General features: G+C 43.6%; 1 protein-coding gene across 4 annotated transcripts in view; it reads right to left on the bottom strand.

The window, feature by feature from the left end:
* The window catches only part of LOC102970167 (androgen dependent TFPI regulating protein), an 83,028-nt gene that overhangs the window by 21,694 nt on the left and 49,121 nt on the right, over positions 1–12,213 (bottom strand). For all 4 annotated transcript variants that reach the window (XR_006217483.1, XM_042985715.1, XM_042985714.1 and 1 more), the window contains exon 6: positions 4,605–4,756. Coding sequence is in view for 3 of the 4 variants with exons in the window: in XM_042985715.1 (XP_042841649.1) it covers positions 4,605–4,756 (152 nt within the window). In the remaining variant the exon portion in view is untranslated. The remainder of the gene's footprint in view (positions 1–4,604; positions 4,757–12,213) is intronic.

Raw genomic sequence — 12,213 nt, 5'->3', positions numbered from 1 at the left:
AGTCTGCGTACTCCTGGGGGACATCACGTACTATCCAGGTTTACATGTGATCACCGGCATCACCTTTCCCTACGGCCCTTCTCACTCCTCCCCACTGTCACCCACCAACGTGACACGCGAGGAGGTAGGAAGAGGGTAGGCGTTCAGCCGCTGTGGCCATCACTGCAACGGGCCAGCAGCATCAGTATCTTTCTTTGGGTGTAGGCATCGGAAGGCCAGAATGCCCTGCCATACCTCAAATCTGCCGAATCTACTGCATTTTAACAAGAGCCTCGTGTTAGCAAGAGCTGGAGGTGCATTCAAGTCTGGGAAGTGCTGCTCTGAGACGGTGGCTCCGGACGTTGCCTGCAAACCACAGTAACTGGAAAGCTCTGAAAACTATCGATGCCAAGGACCCACCACCAGAGACAGCGACGTCATTGGTCTGGGGTGGACCCGAGGATCAGTGTTTCTCAAACGCCCCCAGTGACTTAGCAACAGTGATTTTACAACGTGGCGAGGAGATTAAGGACCGTTGCTAGAGAGTTCCTCGCATGGTCGATGGGTCCTCACTGGTATTTTCTTGACCACTTGGTGCTTGGCTGATAACTCCTGAGCGGACCGCGCTGTGTCTCAGGATTTCAGAACCGGGGATTCTGATTAATTCCAGCCTCGGTTAGCCTGACCTCCTCCATCACTCTAGCTTTGTAAGAATTGTTTCACCTCTGTCGATTTGCCCGCAGCTGTGTGATTGTTGCTTTGCAAGGGCCTTCGGCTGGGGAAACTGGTCATTGATGCATAAAACTGAGGGAGAGGATGGGAACGTCCGCATAGAAAAGGTGACTGGGTTCTGAGGAGGGAGAATGACGTTAACGGCAATGGTCACGGGTTCTATGTGCCAGGCCCTGCTCTAGTCACTTGACACTTCTCCCATCGTTTACGGTTTTCTGGGATGTTAGGAGGAGGCTACTAGGATTGTCTCTGTGACACGCAAGGAAAACGGGAACACTACTGTGAAGGCACTATTCAGTGCCTTGCCCGGTGTCACAGGCCTACCAGGAGTAGGACCAAGGTAGGAACCCGGGCAGTCTGGCACAGAGTTTTTCCCCTAACCACCACCTCCCCCTGCGTCACCAAAGCACTCCTTAGAGTTTTGCTCTCATCCGAGGAAGCTCAGGTGTGAACAGGTGACAAAATCGAGGGAGCCCCGGATTTGGACCGAGGAGGTGGCTGCCTTCGTCTCTCCCCGGATCCAGAACAGAAGGTTCGGAGAGGAACCCGAGGTAGAAGAACCATACGGTTGATCGTCCAAGCCTCGACAAGGCTAAGCTACATGCACACTGGCGTGGCAGGCATTAACCAGGACTGTCCGAGGCAAACTGGCATAAGGTCCCGTCACTGAGTCGTTGAAGGGTACTGACACAGCTTACTTACGTGGCCCGTTTGTGGCTTGGTGGGGGACGTAGCCTAGTTTCCTGATTTCTAGCCCAGGGCTCTACCCCCCGCTTTGCACCGCCTGCCATAACGTGCATCTCTTTTCAACAGCTCCCCAACCAGGATTCCATAGCGTCACTGTCTCTACTCCTTAAACTCTCCATCCAGTGCTTTAATCTCCAACCATCAGAGTCACTCCTTGACCACTATATCCAGAATCCTTGTGCACAAAATCCCATTAAATGCCTAGACAGAAGAACCCTCAGATATCTTTGTCTGCATTGATTCATCCATGGGATAAGCTAATGGAAAGGGGAGATTCAAAGATGGAGAAGACATACCCTAACCCTTATAGAACTCAGGGTCTAGGGTAAAAACAAATCTCTGTGCAGACCAGAGAAGGCTTCCTGGAAGGGGTGAGTTGATATGATTTGCAGTGGGTGCGAGACAGGCAAAGACTGGGGAATGTGAGAGACTGAAGCCCAGGATGGTGAGGAACAGCATCAATGTGTAAAGAAAACAAGCAATTTGCGGGTGCTGGGGCACACATTTAGAAAAAGCAGAGGAGAAGCCAAGGCAGGGATTGGTTCACAGAGACCCTCATGTGTCATCCCAAGAACTTGGATTTTCATCTGTAAATTGGGGAAGGCTTAAAGTGTTTTAAGGAGACTAAGACGTGAGAAAGTGTGTTCACATAGATAGTTCTGTTTACTTTTAGGCAATTTAAAAGTGTTCACTGCCATTGGAATGTTAAGTGATTTAATTTCTCCCTCTCTTTTAAATTTTTAAAAATGTTTATTTATTTATTTTTTTAAAAGAGAGAGAGAGAGAGAGCACGAGCAAGCCAGGGAGGGGCAGAGAAACAGGGAGAGAGAAATCCCAAGTAGGCTCCGTGCTGTCAGCGCAGAGCCTGACGCGGGGCTCGAACTCACGAATTGTGAGATCACGCTCCGAGCGGAAGCCAAGAGTCGGAAGCTTAACCCACTGAGCCACCCAGGCGCCCCTCTAATTTCTCTTTTAATTCTTATTAGACCATTTGTAATTATGATCTGTTTAGAATTTAACCCATTTATGATCTTATTCTGATGCTATATAGGACTTTTGACTCAGTCTATTCTTTAAGGAGACTCTAGATTTCTTAAAAATCTAGAGAGAGGAGAGGGATGCGTGGCCACCCACAGTAATCTCTATCACTCACATGAACATTCCCATGTGTGCATGTGAGGGTCCACGTGTTGACCCTAGCCTAGTTACTCATTGGGACCTAACTGCAGTGAAAAATTAGATGTAGTTCTTAACCAACGAAGCTTATTTAAATGCACTTTGTGTTGTGGGGCACCTGGGTGGCTCAGTCGGTTAGGCATGACTCTTGGTTTGGGCTCAGGTCAGGATCTCACGGTTTTGCAGGTTCAAGCCCTGTGTCAGTCTCCTTGCTGACAGTGCAGAGCCTGCTTGGGATTCTTTCTCTCTCTCTCTCTCTCTCTGCCCCTCCCCCACTCATACTATCTCTGTCTCTCTCAAAATAAATGAACGTAAAAAAAAAAAAAAGAGCTTTGTGTTGAACATAGTGATCTCAATACTACTAAATTTGGTGAAAAGATTTTTAATTCAGTGGATGTTTAAAAGCCACTGTAGAATAAGAACTTAAAAATTCATCATTATTGAATTCAATACAGTTGTTTTAAAAAGTTAACGTTCTCTAAGCCCTGAGTAATCATATTTTTCTCTGCACGTCTTGTTTCTGTCACATTTCAAATGGATTAGGTTCTTTTTTTCTTTCTTCATATATATATATATATATATATATATATATATATATATAGGGAAGACATCAAAAATCCTTACCAAGAACTTCAAGTTGCCAAACCAGTTAGAATTAGATGTCAACACATCTGAAATGTCAACAAATTCCCCACCCCCCCGGATAATTTCCTGCGATTTGGAATGCTGATTTTGGGAATAAATAAACACAACATGAATGAACTGGTTTTTAAGTGTTTGCTTTCAAGGATATTGCCTTTAAGATTTCCCCAACCAGTTAAATTCTCCAAAAGGAGAAAACAAGTGAAAAAGCCAAGTTGCCTGCTTATTTCTCTAGGGTCTCATTCTCCTCTCAGAAATATACACTCTTGTACTGAAGCTTCTGAAACTGTCATGTTGTTTTTCTTTTCTTTTTCTTTTTTTTTTTTTCTTTTTTGCATACACGGGCTTATGTTTTCACACCAGTTCATAGATTGGGCGGAAGAAGCCACTTCTGCCATTTCTATTTTGATAGAACAGAATGGCATGTGGGCGAGTGATGTGGGGGACTGTATGTGACTCTTGTCTTCCTTATATACAAAATCAGGGGAGAGTTCCTGTACTTCCCTTTGGGTGGGGAAAAAAAATCATGATTATTTTGCAGCCTGACTTTTTGATAGTTACTTCCCCAACAAAATAATGTTCTGGGGGTCGGGGCAGTGGGGGGAGCAAGGAATCAAAGAAAATCTATTTTAAAGTCAGCTAAGTTGTTTTTTTTTTTTTTTTTTTTTTTTTTTTTTTTTAATATAGAAGCAATATGGTTCCAACCACCTAGAATTGGGAAGCTTAGCTTGCTGACCTATTCACTTGGCCTAAGACCCTGTCTAAATGACAATTCCCATCTCAAGTACAGGGGGTGATTTTATCTGGTAAATGTTGTGCTAAGGGTTGAGAAGCAGCCGAATGGGAGAGGGATGGGAGGCCGTCTGGGAAAGCGCTACTGAGGGTGAGAACCAAGAGGTCATCTGGACCCACACCCTTCAAGAAGAAAACCTTGACATTTAACAGCTTGGATCGCTCAGTCCCTCGCTTAAGGGAGGAAGACTCTGAGTTCAGTTTTTCATGCGAGGATAGTGACACCTTGCTCTTGCTCTGGGTCCTGAACTCTCTAAATAAGATTATTTTTAGCCTTAAAGTTAAAGGAGGTGCTGTGTGTGTGTGTGGTGGGGGTGGGGGGTGGGCAGGGAAAGAATGTGATGGGGTCCTTTAAGAAAATGCAAACTTCTTCCAGGCTTTCCCTTTGTCTGCTTTGGTAGGACTTGAGTCCTCTGGACAGAGCCATCAAGGACCGCTTCCTTCTGCTTTGGACTAGATTCTCCCTCTGTTTTCAGGAGGAGTGGAGAGAGTGTAAGGAAGATGTGTCTCTGTAGGTAAAAGAGAAATAAACTGACCCCATTTCCAGTGGTTGAGCTTCTCTCCAAGTAGATAAATGCTGGCGGTAAAGATGTAGCTGAGGGAGAAGAAGGCTGTCAGCCCCACCGGGCTGAGTCTGGCAAACAAAGGATACACCCACGTACCGGTCTCAGAGTAGATCCATAGGACCCTGCAGATAATGACAAATCACAATAATTAGGACGATGGGGGGTGGCGTGGTGGCAAAGCCGCTTTATCCTCAAGATCAATGGGGTTCTGGAGCCCAGGCAGATGAAAAGAAGCCATGGGGATCATTTGTCAACAGCTGAGGTGCTCCACAAACCTACAGAAGTGATTCTTTTCTGGATAAATAGGCTTGATTCAAAGAGACATCCTATTTCATAAGGTGTGCTGGGCTCTTCTACCTAATCCATTAAAATTCGATGCTGGTGAAAGAATATGGGAGAACATCAAACACATCATCAGCCGAAGAGAGTATGTGAGGACGCGAATTATTCTTTTCCCTGAGAGGTAGGGCCTGCCGAGACATTGAACTTGCCGAGATGGCATCATTTTCTGGCTCTCAGCCAGACAAGTGGGGTTTGCGTTTCTGCACCTAAGAGTCAGGTGTAGCCCTGAGCCTCTTAGGGTAGGAGGGACAGAGATGGAACCTCGTTGCTCTATTGCAATAAGCCTTTTAGAGGTAGGAGAGGTTTAATTGTTGGCCCCGATTTTCAGCTCACGAATCTAGCCACGGATACGGTGTGCGGTAGGGAAGGATGGATTTACAGGAGGTTCGGATCTTGCTCACGTGAGGATAAAATAGAAGTCACTTCTGTAAGCCAAGAGAAGGAAAAGAAATGCCGGGAGAGGAGCCACGATATCTAAGAGAAGCCTGCAAAGGCAGCGTGCTGGAAACCAACTGCATCGCCCGATGCCAAAATCTGAAATAACTTTTAAAATTAAACATGGGGAAGATGATGTATCTAGCAGAGTTTATAATTGGTGAAGCGGACAGAGTCTGAAACCAGCCTTCTGTGATTCAAAGTCTAGTTCTGCCGCCTATTACCTCTCTTACCTTTAGCTGTTTATTGAACCCCCTCTGCCTCCTGCCCTCATGTGAAACATGAGGGGTGCAAACAGCGTCCATATTATAAAGCTGTCATCAAGATTAAGGGAGTTAACCCATGTAGAATAAAATAGTGTCTGGCCCACGGTGATCATTTAATAAGAGTTTTAAAGTTTTCCCCTTCTTAGGGATGGCACAGAGGGGTCTTAGCAACCTTTCTTTGAGGCTCCCTGTCTCCAGTAACAATTAGGATAGACCGGGTCATGCTTCAGAAACAACAGGCAAATTTTGATGCCCTAGGTTATCAGTTCAGAGGGAAGAATAAAATTCTGAGCTTAATTAAACTTTCAGAAACCCAAGTGTACTCTGAATTGTTTAAAATGCTTTAGATTTTTCAAATGCTTACGGAAGAGACAAGGACTAAAATCAGCGTCAGGACTGGGGTGAGGCAAGGGAGGTACCTATGGTATGAAATTCAAGGGGCCATCTCTGTACATCCAGAACACAATCAATATGGTGACAAGGAAGCTTATGGAATGGGAAACAATATTTTCAAATCACATATCTGTTAGAGGATTAATATCCATGATATACAAAGTACTCCTACAACTCAACAACAGCAACAAAACACCCCAAACAACCCCATTAAAAATGGGCAAAAGAATAAATGGACCTTTTTCCAAAGAAGACACACAAATGGCCAACAAACGGTACTCAGCACGTCATCAGCCAAAGAGACTGCTGTGGAAAACAGTGTGGCAGTTACTCAAACAGGTAGATATAGGATTATCATATGATCTGGCAATGCCACTTCCTGGTACCTACCCCCAAAAAATCGAAAGCAAGTACTCAAAGACATATTTGTATACCTGTGTCCATAGCAGTATTATTTTCGTTTTTTTTTTCTTTTTTTTAACGTTTATTTTTTTTTAATTTTTTTTAACGTTTATTTATTTTTGAGACAGAGAGAGACAGAGCATGAATGGGGGAGGGTCAGAGAGAGGGAGACACAGAATCTGAAACAGGCTCCAGGCTCTGAGCTGTCAGCACAGAGCCCGACGCGGGGCTTGAACCCACGGACCGCGAGATCGTGACCTGAGCTGAAGTCGGACGCCCAACCGACTGAGCCACCCAGGCGCCCCAGCAGTATTATTTTCAAGAGCTAAAACATGGAAGCATCCAAGTGTCCATCTATGAATGAAGAGATAAGTAAAACGTGGCATAGATGCACAGTGGAATATTATTAACCCATAAAAAAGGAAGGAAATTCTGACACATGGTACATCATGAACGAACCTCGAGGATATAAACCAGTCCCAGAGAATACCTACTATACGATCAAATCCATAGGGACAGAAGGCAAAACGGTGGCTGTCAGGGCTTGTGGGAAGGAGGGAATGGGGGATTACTGTTTCATGTGTACAGATTTTCAGTTTGGGAAGAAAAAAGTCCTAGAGACGGATGTTGGTGATGGCTGCACAACATTGTAACTAGTTGATGCCACTGAGTTTAAAAATAATGAAAATGGTAAATTTTTGTTAGGTGTATTTTACCAGAATAAAAACAATTCAAGGAAGCATCTGTCTTAGGGTAGTAGAAATCAATCTAGGGCTGGCCCTGGGTGCCTAGTCCTGGCCATGCTCGTACCACTCTGCTGTCCCAAACTCATCTAGATGCTTCTTTTACGTAATTAAAACTTTACTAGATACAAAACAAACAATAATTATTATTGTTTGGGAGGAAAACATTTCCTCCACCTTTCATGGTCCTTTTGGCTGGTCTAAGAATTACATGGACACGTGACAAACAGGAGAATACCAAATTTAATTTTGTATGTATGGGGGCTCCACAAGAATATGGGGCCCATATGCAGTCAAACAATGGAAACTTAGATGTCATTTGAAACCAAGGGATAGGGGAGGGTGTTCTGGGTCTTCAAAGGGAAGGAAGACAACTCACAGGAAGATGAGAGAGAATAGAGATTTGTTAACTGAATGTTTGCTGGGCCATACACAAGGACGGCATAAACAGACTTTGCTAGGGTCCTCCCTGTCCCCCTCACCTAGTTCATATTACACTGCGCTTATCTATGGGGACAGCTCCCTTCCCAGAGCAGACCCTCCATTTAAATTCTTTTAGGCAGTTGGGTGAAGGTCAAAGTTTCTTCCTCAACCTTCTGCTTCTTAAAACTAATCAACATAAAATAGCCCTCATGCGGGGCACCTGGGTGGCTCAGTCAGTTAAGCGTCCGACTTCGGCTCAGGTCATGATCTCGCGGTCCGTGGGTTCAAGCCCCATGTCGGGCTCTGTGCTGACACTCAGAGCCTGGAGCCTGTTTCAGATTCTGTGTCTCCCTCTCTCTCTGACCCTCCCCCATTCATGCTCTGTCTCTCTCTGTCTCAAAAATAAATAAATGTTAAAAAAAAAAATTAAAAAAAAAAATAGTCCTCATGCCCGGGTGCCTGGGTGACTCAGTCAGTTAAATATCCAACTCTTGATTTCGATTCAGATCATGATCTCATGGTTCGTGAGTGCAAGCCGCTCATTGGGCTCTGTGCTGACAGGATGGAGACTGCTTGGGGTTCTCTCTCCTCTCTCTCTCTCTTCCCCTCTCCCATTCTCAAAATAAATGAATAACAAAATTTTAAAAAATGAAAAGAAAACTGTCCTCATGCCTAAGAGACGTTGTGGGTTTCGTTCTCCTACGTTGTCATTATTACCAATATTGGGATTCTGTGCAATGTGCGTCCCACGGGCATGCGCATTAGAAGGATATCTACAGCACTACTTTGTTACGTGGCTGCTTCTCATGACAGACCAGAGAAGGTATAAAGGACAGAAAGTAAACCCCCAAGGAGCTAGGGCTGGAATTTGGGGTCAACAGGGAGAGCTGAATACACTCCAAACAGATTGTTTTAATTAGTTCACTTTGTTTACTTTATACACCAGAAATTAGGGCTTCCTAGTTTCCATGCACATTTATGTAAGATAGTCTGTGAATAAGGACATTCCCCTGGAGGCCTGGAAAGTTTCTCTTTATTTACTTCATTTTTGTTTCCTTCAGCATAAGGTTCCATAAAGGAAAGTTCCTGAGGTAAGTTAATGAAGTCTGTAGTTTCACAGAGAAAGCGCAAAGAAAGTTAGAAGTGTATTGACTGTCAGCGGAAAAGTAATGAAAATACAAATACAACAGCAGGTAGAAGTGCAGTTATTTAATGAAGGGCAGTCAGAGAAAGAGAGACAGAGAGAGAGGAGGAGGAGGAGGAGAAGGAGGGGGAAGGAAGGAAGGAAGGAAGGAAGATGGAGGCCAAAACGGAATTCATCAATGTCTTCTTAGTCAATGTCAGCTCTTTCCCAGCCCCCATGTAAGATGCCGTGAAACCACATCTAATTGTTTATCTATTGCACTCATTTCCTAATCTTGGTCCAGCCTCCTTCATCCAGAAGGGTTTCTGTAATTGTCTACTTGCTGGGCTTTCTCGGACCCTTCAATCCACTTTCCTTACCACAAGCTACTAGCGATCCATTAATCTTTCCAAAAGAGAAATCTGTTCAGGGCACTCCCCTGCCTCCAGTGGACCCCACCAATGCTTTAGGAAAATACCCAAGCTCCTTTACCCAGCCTACCTGGCCTTGTCCTGCCCACCTGTCCACCTTCAGATCTAGAATCCATCCATATTAGACCCTTTTCTGTTTCTTAAATAAACCAAGCACTGCAGCTCTGGGCTTTCACTCATGCTGTTGTCTCTGCCTGGAACACCCATGACCTTTTCGCTTCCTAGGACACACTTCTCCTCGCTCTGTGCCTGGCTGAACCATACTCACACTTCAAGTTTCAGCTTATAAGTCAATTTCTCTAGAAAAGATTTCCCGAAGATCCCATAACACCCATTCAGTTAGGTTCTTATGCCGTATACTTCCTTTACCACGAACTTACCCTTGTTGTTTATTTGATTGTCTTTCTCAACCTGGAATGGGACAAGGATTATATCTATCATGTACTTCTGTTTCCCAAGTGCTGGGAACATGGCAAGTTCTTTATATTTTTAAGCAAATGACTCTTTGGGGTGTTTCTACTAGCACCTATAGTTCCCTCTTTATATATATATTATATATATATATAATATATATATATATAATACATATATTATAGATATATTATAGATATAACATATATATAACATATATATAACATATATATATAACATATATATACAACATATATGTATATAACATATATATATTAACGTTTATTTTTGAGACAGAGAGACAGCATGAGCAGGAGAGGGGCAGAGAAAGGAGACACAGAATCCAAAGTAGGCTCTAGGCTCTGAGCTGTCAGCACAGAGCCCGACGCGGGCTCGAAATCACAGACTGTGAGATCATGACCTGAGCCGAAGTTGGATGCTCAACCGACTGAACCACCCAGGTACCCCAGCACCTATGGTTCTCTAACTGCTGTTCACTGCAGCTTCTGCAGACAGCTCTCAGCTGCGTGACCCACCAAGAACATCACAGCCTCTAAAACCAGGGAGGGGCGCCTGGGTGGCTCAGTCGGTTAAGCGGCCGACCTCGGCTCAGGTCATGATCTCGCAGTCCGTGAGTTCGAGCCCCGCGTGGGGCTCTGTGCTGACAGCTCAGAGCCTGGAGCCTGCTTCTGATTCTGTGTCTCCCTCTCTTTCTGCCCCTCCCCCATTTGCGCTCTGTCTCTCTCTGCCTTTCAAAAATGAATAAATGTTAAAAAAATTAAAAAAAAATAAAACCAGGGAGATGTACCCTTGGCCTTCCAGACTTTAGTTAATCGATTGCTCACTTTATTAATACTTTGAAGAGGCCAATAATTCTGACCCTCAGTTCAGAGAGCAATACTCTATGTCCTTCTAGAGCTGTCTGCTGAGTGAATCTATATGAGTCAGGCTGGGCAGGCACAGACGGGCAGCCAAAAATTAATCTTTTATAGTTTTCTTATCCTAGATATTATAGCATCCGATGGTTCTCATAAAATTCATATTTTCTGTGTCTTATCAGTACACAAACAGTGGAAGTCTGTGGGTTAGGGACTAGTAGATAAAAAGGGGTTTTGTGGGCTTTACACATATACTTGCTTTTTTTCAGTTTATATTTTTTTTTTGAGGGAGAGGGAGCACAAGTGGGGGAGGGGCAGAGAGAGAGAGGGGGAGAGAGAGAATCCTAAGCAGGTTCCACACTGCCAGTGCACAGCCTGATGTGGGGCTCGAACTCACAAACTGTGAGATCATGACCTGAGCTGAAGCAGGATGCTTTACCAGCTGAGCCATCTAGGCTCTTGTATGCATATACTTCGTAAAGCATGAACACTCATGCTGTATCAATAGAATAATAGAATTAAAGGGCCCTCTGGCCCCATATTTTCATGCTGACTTCCTACAAAAGCATGCAAGATGGTCACGTTGCACCTGAGACCAGAAGGCAAGCACAACCTGAATTCACATTTTGTCAACAAATTCAACAAATTAGCAGAAGACTTCCTACCATGAAAATGTCCTTGAGAACAACTGGGACCTGGTGATTCTTTAAGGTGGGGACAGAGCCTATTGCTGCCTTTGCAATGCAGCCCCATGTCACCCTTCTGTTCACCTGCCTGCCCAGGCTCCCAAACACAAACAATGGAAGGTCAAAGATACCTGCCAGCTCCTGGCTTTTTAATAGTAACTTGTGAATTTCTACCACTGTCTTTTTTTTTTTAAGTTCATTTATTCATTCTGAGAGAGGGAGAGCGTGAGAGCAGGAGAAGAGCAAAGAGAGAGGAAGAAAGAGAATCCCAAGCAGGCTCTGCATTGTCAGCACAGCATCCGATGTGGGGTTTGAACTCAGAAACCATGAGATCATGACCTGAGCAGAAATCAAGAGTCAGATGTTTAACCGACTGAGACATCCAGACGTCTCTTCTACCACTGTCTTAAAAAAATCCATGTTAGGTAAAGAGTGTAAGAAAGAGAAGAGAAGAGAAGAGAAGAGAAGAGAAGAGAAGAGAAGAGAAGAGAATGAGGAGAGGAGAGGAGAGGAAAGAGAAAAGAAAAGAAAAGAAAAGAAAAGAAAAGAAAAGAAAAGAAAAAAGAAAAGATAAAAGAAAAGGAAAAGAAAAGAAAGGAAAAGAAAAGAAAAAAGAAAAGAAAAGGAAAGGAAAGGAAAGGAAAAGAAAAAAAAGAATGGAAAGGAAAAGATAAAAGAAAAGAAAAGGAAAAGAAAAGGAAAGGAAAGGAGAAAAGAAAAGAAAAAAAGAAAAGGAAAAGAAGAGAAAGGAAGAGAAAAGAAAAGAAAAGATAAAAGAAAAGGAAAAGAAAAGGAAAAGAAAAGAAAGGAAAGGAAAGGAAAGGAAAGGAAAGGAAAGGAAAAGAAAAGAAAGGAAAGGAAAAGAGAAAAGAAAAGAAAGAAAAGGAAAAGGAAAGGAAAGGAAAGGAAAGGAAAGGAAAGGAAAGGAAAAGAAAAGAAAGGAAAGGAAAAGAGAAAAGAAAAGAAAAAAGAAAAGAAAAAAGAAAAGGAAAAGAAAAGAAAAAAAAGAAAAGAAAAGAAAAGAAAAGAAAAGAAAAGAAGAAAAG

This window comes from Panthera tigris, chromosome B2, assembly GCF_018350195.1.
Source record: "Panthera tigris isolate Pti1 chromosome B2, P.tigris_Pti1_mat1.1, whole genome shotgun sequence".
NCBI lineage: Eukaryota > Metazoa > Chordata > Mammalia > Carnivora > Felidae > Panthera > Panthera tigris.
This window is presented reverse-complemented; position numbering and strand designations above follow the sequence as displayed.